Raw genomic sequence first — 13,737 nt, forward strand, 5'->3', positions numbered from 1 at the left:
ATAGTGTAGATTCCTAACAGTCCTAACAGATTCCAACCCTAAGATTTACACATAAGATCAAGGCTTTCCTCCATTTCTGTTAAGTTACCTGAAAGTAGCAGACTTGCCTGTTAGGTTTTTGGGATAGTGGTCAATTTGGGAAAGAACCTTGTTCATAGATAAAACAGTAGTGTCTTCATGGGATACTAGAACCCATTACTCACTGGCCAGGAGTCCAGAAATCGAACTCTGTAACTCCTTCTTTTATAACGAGTGCTGTATAGCTATGACCAATGTACCACAGAGATCAAACCAAAATCATGAAAAAGTGTAAAATAATTGCTGTGACAATTTTGGAGACATTTTCATGATACATATACTGTATTAGATCCTGAAAGAGATCAACGTTCTGCTCTTGCCAGGCTCCTACCAGGTGAGGCGAGTGTGGCTTTTACCTGTCTGCTCACGGTCTCCCTCTCCAGGGTGTCCCAGCGATGGCGGAAGTCCGAGAGCTGAGCACCAACAGCATCCTGTTCAAAGCCCAGAGTGAGCCTGCAGACAAAGCGATGGTTCAGACTCTCCATCTCTATCTTCTTCTGGTATAGTTCGCTCTTAAACTCCTGCCGATAAGAACCAATAGGTTATTTCTTTCTGTGTGGCTCAATCATATTGCAGTTACATATAGGACAAGAGTGAAAGCTTTTGCGTTAGTCTGTAGATGTGAGGAATGAAGCTCAGGGCATTGTTTAAACTTCATGTTCTGTAATATTAAATTAACCATGGCAATTATTCAGTGTGAACCACAGAGAAGGAGCACAGGTACATTTAGTGAAAAGTTCTGTCTGTACAGGAAGAGACTCTTCAAAATACAATTCAGGTCTTAAGGCAAATTGAAGTCTGTACAGTATTTAAAGCATATAATGCAGATTATGAAATAATGGAAGAAACACAAAAACATAAAAAGAAACAAAGATAAAGTTTAGTCTACTTACTGTAATATGCTTCAAAAGAATTTGTTAATTCTGTCACCCAGTATGTGAATATAAACCATATTATGATGTCATATTTCAATCCATGTTGTGCCAGTTGAAAGTTTTTAAAATGTCTAGCTTGTTGCTGTACCTTTAAATCACACAGCTGTTGCTTTACTGTCTCCAAGTTGACCCCAACCATAAATTCTTCAGCAGCTTTCAGCTCTGCGGACTTCAGCCACTCAAACAGCCTCTAGAAAATTGAACATTTAATATTTTTCCTATTATATTACGTATTAGTCAAGAGAATAATTAAGAACATATACCAATGTTTTAGTTCTGTTTTGTCAAAGGTACAGTATATGTATGTAGAGTGAAACAGAAAAATCCAAGATAATATAATCATTCTTTATTACACAAAAAGCTCCCAAATTCTTTTACACTCCCAGGACTCTTGCTACTGAATTTAACCTTTGTGTCAACTTTTTTGGTTCATTGTATCATGTGACATTTCTCTTTCTTAATAACTATGATCCCTTCGAATTCATACTGTTCACTCATATTTTTTGAGTGTTGTTTTGTAACACAGAGAAGGAGAACACTAGGATTTTGGCATCTATCTCTATGCCACTAGAGAGCGTTTTAGCAAACGCAAAGGAAATAACTGTAGGAATGAAAAGCAGCTGATAGACATTGGGTTTCTCTACACACAGGTTATTTAGGAAATAAATGATTAATAAAAGTGATCATCTCAACATTTACCACTTTCTGAAATTTAATTAACACTATTCAGTGTAGCAGCAGCTAAAACCGCAATGATATTGTCATCTTATGGAGAAGATGAGAGTCAGTTACTACATCGACAGACCACTACACTTACATTCACAATTAATAATATTGTAATATATAACTAACAAACCTTGACAGTCTAGACTAGCACAGCAGCAACAGCAAGAGCCACTGGAGGGAACTTTTGACTCATTTTCATGTGCCTTTTGAAGAAATGTGCTGTGTTGCACATTGAGGGGGAGCAGCAGCCGCCTTGTTCACCTGAACCAAGGACCAGCCCAGGTTACTCATAATGGTCAGTGCCTGCCCATCAGCTCGGGTTTACAAAAGGCTTCACCAGATACAGTACCATCCTTTCCAAGAAGCCAGTATGCCATTATGGCAGGAGGTGGGAGATTTCTGTTGGATGGAGCCACGTCTCTTTAAGATCCAGGCTAAAGGAGACCCATAAGCTGAAAACTGAAGGATAAACCTATTGGCTTTTCCTGTTACAGACCATACAAGCGCTGAAGAAAGCGGTGTTAATGTCCGTTAAGATCCTTCAGCACCACGTCATAATGAGGGTCTGCCACACCTATTGTCCTAACTTTCAGTTCTATTTGTTTATATAAAAACATATTCAATAGAGTGATATTCAATATTCTATATTCAATATAGAGTGAAACAGAAGTGCTTTCCACAAGAAGTTTGAGCTTCTGTAGATACTTCCCCTATGAGCATGGATATACTGTGTTATTCATTGCAGAATAATCCCAGGCATGTCGGAGAACAGCTATTTAGATTATACGCTAAACTTTAGATATTAAGGCTTAGGGGCTTTCAAATTTTGCAATTACGCATGGACATAGCATCAGAAACAACAACAATACTGTAACTCAGTGCTTGGAGAAACCACAGTCTTGGTGAAGGGTCTTTTATTTATTACATTGCAATTAAAAATAGTGTGACTGAGCTTCAGTTTTGGCCAAGTTCTTTTGATTGTAGTTACTTAACTATAGAGTTATTTCTGGTAGGATCTAATTAGCTTTGCCAGAATGGAATCTCTGAAATTGCTATGAATGCTTGCAGTTGTTCAGGTGGTGACATTGACTGGAGGAATGCCTGTCTACACTTTTTTTCTGGGATTATCTCTGGGCATTTACCTTAAAGCCAGAGCAGTACAGCAGATATTTTCATGCAAATGTTTCATGTTGGTTTCCTTTACCTCAATCATGTTTTTATAATGCACTGCAGCCTCAAGAGATTCCTCCAGCTTGCTGTAGCACTCAGTCCACAGTTTGCTCAGGTTATTCCATGTGCAGTAAAGCTTGAAATAAACATATCAAATTTAGTAAAATGTCTAAATACATACAGAGTTAATCACTTCCAACAAATATTTTCAGGGTGATTTTCATTCTCTTATTTTCTTTTTAAAGTAATAGTGAAAGTTCAAAGAAAATGTTTTCCGTAAGTAAAGATTTAGGAAGAGGCTGTATAGGAAAAATCACTGGAACTATTATGTTATTATACTGTATATATTTTAAGGAATAGTTTGAAAATGTCATTTATTTGCTATACCAAATTGCGTTGTGCAACAATTTCAATTTTTACAAATATAAATAGATCAAAATAAATTGGTTTGGTTAGTGGGGTTAATATTTATTTTAAAGAAACAGGTTTGTTTCAATATATTTGACAAAGACCTTGCCTTTAGTTAGAAACATTCTGTTAATATTTTCTTATAGGGTATTCTGATCAAAGAGAACTGTATTTTTACAAAGAGAGAAACTCTTAGAAATTTCCTTAGACTTCTCATTCTAATACTTACTTCGTCTAAGCTTTTGGTGACGTCTGGCTTGTCAGTATCCCCACAGGCTGACATCAGGTCCACTCCTAGAATTCCAAGTGTGTCCAGTTCACCCTGCAGGCTGTCTATATCTTCTCTAACAGACTGGTGAAAACAGAAATAAGTATTTACTAATGTTCAAGAAGGTTCATAGGTAATTCTAGAGCTGTTCAAGATAACAACTGTGTAACTAATGTAACACATTTCATTAAACAATAGTGCTTCTAGGTAAAACAAATGCTCAAGGATAAAGTTGCTTCTTGTATTACTGAAATGAAAAATAGGCCAAACTTTTACTTGTAAAAGTTAAATAATTTGACTAGGCTAAGGATCTGTGCCTGTGGCTGGAAGGTTGCCGGTTCGTATCCCTGAGCAATGCCCTTAACCCCGACTGCTCCAGGGGTACAATTTAAATGGCTGACCATGCACTCTGACCCCAAGCTTCTCTTCCTGTCTCATGGACAGCAAGTTGGGGTATGCAAAAAGACAAATTCCTAATACAAGAAATTGTATATGGCCAATAAAGTGATAATATCTTATTCAAAAGAATAGTACTTTACACTTATGTGGATTTTCATCCTAAGGAAGATCTGAAAAATGTGAAGGATTAAAGCCCAGCTAAACCACAACAGCCACCTCTGTGGTGCAAACCAACAGCTAAATACCAGCCACACCAGACTAATGGCTTGAAAATGTAATTTATGGCTGGCAATAGACATGCTTTACATGCTAATACATTAATCATTTTCTACATAGTATCGTTATGCCGTCTTTTATTATGAGAAGGAAACAATGAAATCCGACGGATTCAAGTTTAAACATACAACATATAACCTGTTTTTAATGATTATTCTGAATGTAAAAATCTAGACATAGCATTAATACACCTCATTATCTTAAACTCCTTTAGAAGACTTTAAAGCAGACACTTTATTATACTTCTTGATTAGTAGGCCAGGTGGTTACACTACCTGCATGGTTTCCAGGCTCTGTCGGATGGTCTCTGAATCTGATCTGGTCCCATTCAGATCCAAGACTATCTGCTGAGTGTCATTCAAGACAACAGTGAGGTCGTTCAGGTCGCTCCAGAACTTAGTGGCCAAGTTGAGTAGATTCAGGAGCCACTTCTCCCTGTCTAGAGCCTGAGCTTGAGCTTCATCCCACTGCCGACCAAGGCTGGACACATGATCCTCAATGACTGCGGAAGGAAAAGGGTCCAGTCGATCATGCCATGTCTCAAAGATCGAGAGTTAGTCGATTTGAAACTTGAGTAAGATATAGTAGCACAGCCCTATCAGATAGAATAACTGTTTCTCACATTATCTGTAGACAATGTACAGTAAATATGATGAGTCAAGTGGCTTTGTCATGGATGAATATTGGGACCACAACAGACTGGGACAGAAAGATATGAAGCTGTGAAAAACCTGGGGGCTTTTGAAGGATATTATACTAGAGAGGCAGACTACTAGAGACATTAGCAGTACAGACAGTGGAACTGCGTACAAGGGAGGCATGCAGTAAAGCACCTAGCAGGTGTTGTCTGGATAAGAGGAACAACTGCTGAAAGAGAAAAACAAATGCTGTCTGGAGACGAGCAGGTGAATAGACTCGCCACAGTACAGAAACTAGCACATAGCGTCAGTAGTGACCCTGATCCATCCGTATCAGTGCAAGTTATGAACAGAGAACGTTGTTCAGGAGCCCCACTTGTCATTTGACCAATCGGTATACAAACATGTTTATGGGCCAACATGAACAAAATAAAGAAAAAACAGATTTAGGTTCTATCTCTCCCAAATCAGCTAGTGGTATACTGTATGAGTACATAACTAATGGGAAAAGGAAAGGGAGCAGGTATTCATAATGTAAAGACTGTCACTTTCAGAGGATATGTTATTATTGAATGTAAAATGTGTACTAATTTTCCCAGTAAAATATTTTAATAAGCTAGAATACAAAATATATAATAAAACATGTTGCTCCACCACTGCATTATAGACCCTTCACGTCATTCCTAACTAATTTCGAAATAGTAAAAACAGTTTATGTGTACAGCTGCTTCTCTGGTAGGGGGGGGGGAACTTTCTCTCATGACGACTTTTGTGGTAACATACCCAAACTCAACACGTAAACCTACAAACATGCACTTAAAATTGCAAATGAAGTTGGATTTTAATATAATGAAACGTCTCATTATTCACTCTTGCTATATTCCTTCCTTGTAAAATAACCCATTCACTTGAGAAGCTGGCGATTTTCACACGGTATTTCTCTGAAACGTAATACTTATGAATAGACCGACTTAACAAAGCACTGTGTTGACTTTGAGTTTGGTAGGGAAGCTGGACTTGTGCCAGAAACAGTGTTAAAAGGAGACATCGTGGTCACTTTCACATGTTGGCAACCAACTGATTCTACTTCATTAGATAAGTGTCTTTGAAAGTCACTGTCATGTTGCTTAAATGTCCCATCTTTTATCTGAATTTTAATCCCTATTTTTATCATGACAGAGGTGCCTATTGACACTTTGGCTACTGCTATGGTGGTCATAATAGTATGAGAGTGTTTAAGAAAATGTGCACAAAACATAATCCTTTTTCACACTGTGAGCTCCTCAGCACTGATGCTCCTCTCGTTGACAACATGGCAAGCCGCCTCATATGTACTTTTTCTCTCTTTTTTGTATCTTTCTGGCTCAGTGATCCTTATTTTATGAGCACACATGATTTTACATGTTTGTCAAATCAATCACAATTAATGAATGTTGTTTTTTTGGTATCTTTAAGGAGGTTTTTGAGAAGATAGAACCTACAAAAGTCAATGTATGCAGAGAACAGGTAGATTAGACATGTCTTTATATTTTGCAAAAAATGAACAAAAGAAAAAAAATTTGACACCTTTCAGAACAAACGACCTTTGTTTTGGGAGGTGTAGTACTAGATTCAGCTCCACTTCACATTCAGATCACAGGTGACACGAAAACCATTTCTCAGGTGACTCCAGTGGCATCCTACCTGTGCTGATGGAGCTGTTGCCAGCTGTTTCTGCGTTGGCAATGAGCTCTGCCCCCTGTGCTCTGACATTCTTGAGGCCCAGCTCCAGCTTCGCCAGCTCAGACAGTGTGTGTCTGTTGTCCTGGAGCTGCTCCTGGATCCTTGCCGTCTGCCCTTGCAGAGTGACAGGGGTCTGCAGGCGGCTCCAAAGCCTGTCCAGACTCTGTGCCATTAGGGTCATCCTCTCAGATAGCTGTGCAAATGGCAGAGAATCAGAGCTGATCAATTTCCTGTACGTTTTAGAAGAATCCCTTTGTTTTTTTTTTCCATGATGTAACAATTCCGTTAAAAAAATGTGTTTTCGGTAATAAATAAAAATGATATAAACCTGGTTGTAAAATGGGCAGATTATGCACACATAATATGCCCATTATAACTATCACAGTAACATTTTCCAGCGTCAAAGCACTTTTTTATCTGTTATTCTTCAGGTAAAGACATCGAGAGTTAAAAATATATATAAATGCAAATCTTGAGGAAGGTATCTTGTCAACCACATTGGGTTACACTGATAAGCCTAAATTTATCTTCAGTTTTAATAACCATATTACAAAAAGGAGCTCAATGGAGTTATTTTCTTTTATTAAAGGGGTATCATGCCCAAACAGTTTCAGTGCCCTGAATCTCTCAAGCAGAGTGATTTGATTTAGGTTAATCTAAAGGATTATTTTATATTCAACAATGAAATATTGCGTCTCCTGAGTGGATCAACTGGTAAAAGTGTTTCAGTGCAGATTAAGCTCTTTGATCGCATTTCAAGGGTGGGTCAAGCCAACTGTGTCTCGCCAAGAGTAGAGCTCTCTTGGGTTTCAGTAACAGTGACCCCTGCACCTTACCAGGCACATGCAGCCTTGTGTGCAGCTGTTAGTGAGAGATGCATTTCTCCTCCAATCAATGTTAAACCTTCAGTACAAGGCTGTACAACCTGTGATGTGTTAAAAGATGATTGGTTCTAAGTTTTTCTTCCTCATTCTCCCCTGTGTGCGGTCGCGGGGTTTTAGCTGCAAGCTGAGATGTGAAAACACACGAGTGATGATTCCAAGTCAGGTGGGCGTAACAAAAACAATTGTTTATTGTAAATTAAAAAATTAAATAAAGACAAGAGGTCCCTAGAGGAACCTCTCACTTGAAGACTCACTTGGCTCAGAAAATGAAAAGATCAGAAGGAGGCTTACTGATACTGAGCACTTTTTCACATTGCAAGTATTCAGCCATATCTGACATTATCTAGGAGAAATAAGGATTCAAGTGGTGATTTCAGAGGACACATTTCTTTAAAGATTTACAGTACTAAAACATAAGATGTGAAGACAAAAAAATTCTTGCAAGGGATTTAAAATCCAATCAATACTTTTTTCGAACCTGGAAAATCAATGATAAGAATAAATTCCACAAAGAAAAGACAACAGTAATGGCTTGTAATGTTAGGAAGTATATTGCCAGAACCGTAGGAGACAGTTCTGTGTTCTTCGGATTTGTCCAACAACTATGGCAAAAACATAACCACCTCTTGATGAATATCTATGCACAGTATTAGCCACTAGGCAGAACCACCTCTTGATGAATATCTACTGTATGTATAAGGGAAAAAACTAAAGCCCAGCTGTGTACAATAGTAAAGAGCACTGCACCTGCGTGTATCGTGGCAGAGCCTCCTCAAGGATGCAGGCAGCCTGCCGCACCCTCTCCTTTATCCTGCTATGCTGCTCCTCAGCTTCCTGGGCTCTTGCTGCAAAAGCTTCCCCCTGGCTGGGGCTCATTTCCCGCAGGTGACCGCTCACAGACTTCAACTGCGCTATCAAGGGCTTGTGTTCTGCAATGGACTCCCTCAGGCCCTGGGTGAAGGAGCACACATGTCCCATACTGTGCTGACACAGGGTTTGCAGGGCGGTAAAAACATTGGAAATGTCAGCTCGGTCACTGCTTGTCAGACCACACAGGCAGTGCTTTTCTGCTTGAGATGAGCTCTATCCTTCATTGTTCCTGTAATTTAAAGGGCTACAAAATAAGAAGCATTCTGCTTACATTGCTTACAAGCACTGTGCTGAATGTATCCATGAATCATACAGTCAAGTGTAAAGTAAAGCGTATCTGGAGTATTTCATCCTGCTGCAACATTCTAGATAGTAGTACCATGCTGAGATAGAGAGAACAGAAAAACTGTTTCAGCGTTGAAATTGGTTAATTTCATTCAGCTGCTACACTATAACCATGGTTTTTTTTATTATGGTCTCTGAGTCTCTGCAAAAATTACTTTGATTTTATTTATTTTCCATTTAGTTATGCTTACAGTTCATCAAAGAACTGGCAGAAATGTTTGAGAAATATAATTCTTAGAATTTGGAAGCACATTTAAAAAATAACACAGATAAAACCTCAGGTTGAGAGATCATTACACATAAAATGTTTGCTAGTTTAGAGGTGGTCTTTACCTGTAACAGGTCCTGTTGTTCTTTGAATGCTTCATAACTAATGGTATGCAACGACAGCTGTTCAATAAGAGTCTGGGTTTCTTGTAACCATGGGGACACCTCAGCGTGGGCTTCTGAGAACTGGGACAGCAGTGACTGAGCATGCTCGAGCTGCAGAACCACGTTGGAGTTTCTCTGTGATGTGGATTGGCATTGTTCCCTCAAGGAGTTGAGCTGGCTCTTTGCAGGAGTAAAGAACAAAAGAGAAAACTCATCAACTACTGTTCTTGAGGGAGTGTGTGAGTCATTATTTGCATAAAAGAAATGCAGAAGATCAGTACAAAAGCATTTCATTCAATAACTTTACTAAATAGGGGACTCTCCTAAAGAAACACAGAAGGAGTTGCCAAAAGCAAAGAAGTTCTAAAACAAAGTACAACAAATGAACACAAGCTGCTATTGCCTTTTTTCCAAGTCCTTTTATTAGGCTAACTTATTATTCTGGGTTTCAATCATAAAGAGTTTGTTTACAGCATATTGCAGAAACACACTGATATTATAGCAGTTAACTATAAAGTTCCACTCCATAACATTTGTATTACAAAAATTACCCTTTTCTACAGGAATTCTTGAAAAAAATGTCTGTGTTCATCAATGAGCATTGTTTGCATCCACCTAGCACACACTTTGTGGAAAAACAGATTTTTATTTTATAGTGACTCCATGTGTAAGCAGAGGCCATGTCCAGCATGAATTAAACATTTCACTTTTTCACATATTTTCCAGCTTTCATTCTTTTATAGAGCTACTTTTGTACTATGAAGTGTAAGTCTTACCTGTAAGGGTTGTATTTCATGTTCTTCACTGTAACTAAGTAAAGCTTCAAAGATCTTCAGGATTTTCTCTATATTATATCTGTGCTGCATAATCTCAACAGCCAGTATCTAAACATATAAATAGGAAAATCTGTCAAATAAAGCCCAAATATTATTTTAATTGTCATTCAAATATATGGGTATAAAATATTACAAGCATCTGTTCAATCTATCAGACATAATTCAGTAACTAGTTAATTGAATATCAATATCTGTGAAAATGGAAATGATTTTGGCAGTGATAAAAGGAAAACACAGAGTCTCTATTTTAACATGTATCTATTTAATTAATTTTAGTGTCTAAATGATAGATTACTGTATTCTTAGCTCGCAGATTAAACAGAAGAGGGCCTGACAAAAAAGTGCAAAGGCAACAAAATACTTAAGTAAGCAAATGTCCAAATGCTGTATTATGATCAATCTTTTTTACCATTTTACGCTGAAAGCCTATAGTCAGAGAAAAATACAACCAATCATTGTGGAAACCTACCTTCTGATCATAGAGTTGGGATGAAATGACTTCTGTTTCCAGGTTAATGCTCCTGAATTCCTCTAGTTTCTCTGCCGTGTCTTCAAACCAGCCCAGTTCCTTCTCCACTGCTTGCTCAAGCTGAGAACACACGTTCAAAAGGAAATCTTTTGACATAACACTATCACACATCAGATTCAATGGAGTTTCCTCTTCTGTTCCTTCATTCATGGCAGATGCTTTAAAATGTGGTAAAACACCGTTGAATTACTGCATCATGCTCATTGAACTGAATCTCACTCCCTTCATTTTCACATGTCCAATGTGACATGACAGATCTCCAGCTGGGGAGTAGATAATCTAAACTTTGTACACAGATATATTTTAAAAATATGGACCACACTGACACTGAACAAGGTCATTGTTCATGGGTGTGCTGTAATAAGTCATCCTGGGTGGCCAACTTTGAGCTTTACCAAGAGCAAAGTACCAACTACTTGGTTGAATATGTACAGTACCCCCCACACAATTTGACAAATAGAAATGAGGATGATACAATAGTTTAGATGACTAAACTATGAGTCAACCTACTCCCAAACAGGAGTCAAACACTGTGTTATTTACAGGAGTTTGGTCATAAGGCATGTTACAGATATTCCAAACTGAGCAGTATGATATCTCTTGTATTACAAGAGACACCAAATGTACAGATTTCTTAAAAATCCTTTGTACATATTTAAAAAAATATATAGCTGCCAGTTTTTTTCAATTAAGTATAGCTGTTATGTTATGAACTTGTCTCTCTGGCACCAACTCCTGTCTCTGGTCTCATGCAATTAAATGAAACATATACTGTAGTCATTCTCCTTCCATGTGTTGGGCTACTGAGCCATTCATTACGGACACTCTGCAAGCTCCACAGTGGCAGGCAGGAGATCACTGCTGATTGGAGGAACAACATTCTCTCTCAGTGATGTCACTCAAGTCTTCAGGTGCCTGACAGTCATAGGTTTGCCCTGGCCAACTAATCCCACCCTTGCCTTGGTGCTAGTCTGCCAGTTGAGTCCATTTATATGGGGAAACCTGGTCACAGCTGGCTAGTGATACAGGTCAGCCTTGAACTAGGGATATCTGGATCACAGAGTTCAACTTGCACCTGTTTGATATATTATAATAACAAGGATATGCACTTTTGCTTTATCGAGAAGCAACAAAAAAACGATGATCATGCATGTAGTATATAACTCCACTCTCTGTCTCAGCTAGTTGTCATTCTCTCCAAAGAGCAGAACAGATAGATCTATAACACATACTGCGTAAGCTTTATGACTGCAAGCTAGCATATTTTAATTTCTTGGTGCACTATAGAGGGTCTGCATTTTTATATAAAACAGGTATTTGAGGATTTTTTAAATATAGATCCATGATAACAGTAATTCATATGACGGAGAATCAGGTGGAGAACAGTTTAACGTGTATATCGTACATAGAAAAATGACAAGATGTGACAGTGCAAACCACTGCTCTGTTGGGAAATTTCTGTTAATAGAGATTTACCCTCTGCTTGTCCAAGGCACTGAAGAAGGTTTCTGCTGGAACGATCTGGCTTTCATAGTTCCCCAATTCCCTCTCCACCCTTCCCAGCCACAGGGTCAGGTCTTCCTGGCTGGAGGTGCACCGGGACGAGGCCTCCAGAGCTTGCTCCAGCCTCTGCAGGAGATCCGAGCTGCTCACGCTGAGGACCGAGTACCTGATCCGGAGGCTGTCAATCTTCTCCTTGACAAGCTGCAATTCTTCCTCTGACAGACAGGAGCACTGGCTGAAGGCTTTCTTTGATGATGAAGCCTTTTTACAACTTTTAATCAAAAACCCTTCCCTTTGGCGCAGTTTCATAAACATAATAAAACCAAAAAAACGACCTTGGAACTACAGTCACCAGCACTGTTAACAACGTGTTTTTTCTTCTTAAAACCATTATATGTAACAAAACACCCTGTTACATTGTATTCACTACAGCAGATGTTGCATTTTTGCTTTTATTTTTAAGTTCAGTTCCTTAGGTATATGCATCATATTATTTTTAAGAAGCCAGAGAACAAGTAAAATGTTGTAAATCCCTACCTGATACTTTTTCCATCAATTCAAACCCTTTTTGTAAGACTTCCTCAAGTTTCTGGCTTTTGGATTTTATTTCTTCAAGAGCAACCTATTAAGTAGTAAAGACAAATATTAAAGCATTTATTTTAACACTAGACAAAACAAGTACATGGACAGAGTTACAATGGTTCTGAATATTTTCCATTTGTTGATTGTCTGTCTGACAGTGGAAGGATGAAACCCCTGATATTTAGAAATGGTTTTATATCTCTGTTCAGACTAATGAGTATCAAATACTCTTTTTCTGAAGTTCTTTTTTGATTATGGCATGAGGTGTTTCCACTAACCTGCAAGGTAAACACTTAATTTAAAGTTTCCACCCAAGCTCAGTCCTTGTTTAGTTGTTACCCAATTATTTAACCACATAATTCTAAATTACCCCCTTAACTGTGGCAAATAGCCTAGGAGATCACATTATTTCACATATTGATAATTAATAATTCATTGTCTTCTACTTAGTGCTCCATTCCATATCAAAACTGTTGAATTGGTACTGTAAATGTATACACTTTTGGTTGTTAGGAGAAGATAAACACAGCTATCATGGTAACAAAAAGTAAACTTCATTTATAAACTGTAATAGTCCAAGTGCAGTGAAGCACTGTAGGATCATGCCTTTGTGTCTTTATGAGACCCAGAGGGTTGGTGATCAGACTTTGCACCTTGGCTTGAACAGTGGACTCCTGGATGTGGCTCATGCCTTTCTCTGTGGTTCGGAGCTCGGAGAGGTTCTGCTCCACAGTAATGAGCCACTGCTGGAAGCTGTCCATGCTCTCCTGAAATCCCTGTGCCTTAGGAAGGATCTGCACCAATCTACTGTCCCTGTCACAATGACAAAACACCCCAAAAAGCTTTACGGAAAAATAATTCAAAGGATTTCACAGGAGTAAACTAAATCTTTTCTTGAATTTTATGTGAAGGACCTTGAAGTAGACTGTGGGCCTATTCAAGAAACATTTAACTGAAAACATTTTTTTCTAACATTCACTTGTTCTATTATTCAATATATAGCACATCTAAAATAGCTAGTTGTTTCTTTAACATCTCCTCTCACAGCATCAAGAAGTGTACTATGAAGGGAGATGGGGGAAGGGCATTCATACTCCTTCAATGTGCTCACCCCTCAGATGGTCTACATTGTACACTCTGCAAGTCTGGTAGGTTCTTACAGGAGGGTTGGAGTTAATAGGATTGTGTCTTCCAGT

At 38.4% G+C, this 13,737-nt stretch overlaps 1 protein-coding gene across 1 annotated transcript in view; it reads right to left on the minus strand.

The window, feature by feature from the left end:
• pleca (plectin a) overlaps window positions 1-13,737 on the minus strand; it is a 296,093-nt gene that overhangs the window by 23,493 nt on the left and 258,863 nt on the right. The window contains exons 39-51 of the mRNA XM_069195270.1: window positions 13,195-13,354; window positions 12,497-12,581; window positions 11,933-12,174; window positions 10,397-10,516; window positions 9,868-9,975; window positions 9,053-9,271; window positions 8,252-8,455; window positions 6,582-6,813; window positions 4,536-4,762; window positions 3,547-3,669; window positions 2,944-3,045; window positions 1,102-1,203; window positions 435-599 (exon numbers count right to left, since the gene is read on the minus strand). Coding sequence (XP_069051371.1) covers window positions 435-599; window positions 1,102-1,203; window positions 2,944-3,045; window positions 3,547-3,669; window positions 4,536-4,762; window positions 6,582-6,813; window positions 8,252-8,455; window positions 9,053-9,271; window positions 9,868-9,975; window positions 10,397-10,516; window positions 11,933-12,174; window positions 12,497-12,581; window positions 13,195-13,354 — 2,089 coding nt within the window. The remainder of the gene's footprint in view (window positions 1-434; window positions 600-1,101; window positions 1,204-2,943; window positions 3,046-3,546; window positions 3,670-4,535; window positions 4,763-6,581; window positions 6,814-8,251; window positions 8,456-9,052; window positions 9,272-9,867; window positions 9,976-10,396; window positions 10,517-11,932; window positions 12,175-12,496; window positions 12,582-13,194; window positions 13,355-13,737) is intronic.

This window comes from Lepisosteus oculatus, chromosome 10, assembly GCF_040954835.1.
Source record: "Lepisosteus oculatus isolate fLepOcu1 chromosome 10, fLepOcu1.hap2, whole genome shotgun sequence".
NCBI lineage: Eukaryota > Metazoa > Chordata > Actinopteri > Semionotiformes > Lepisosteidae > Lepisosteus > Lepisosteus oculatus.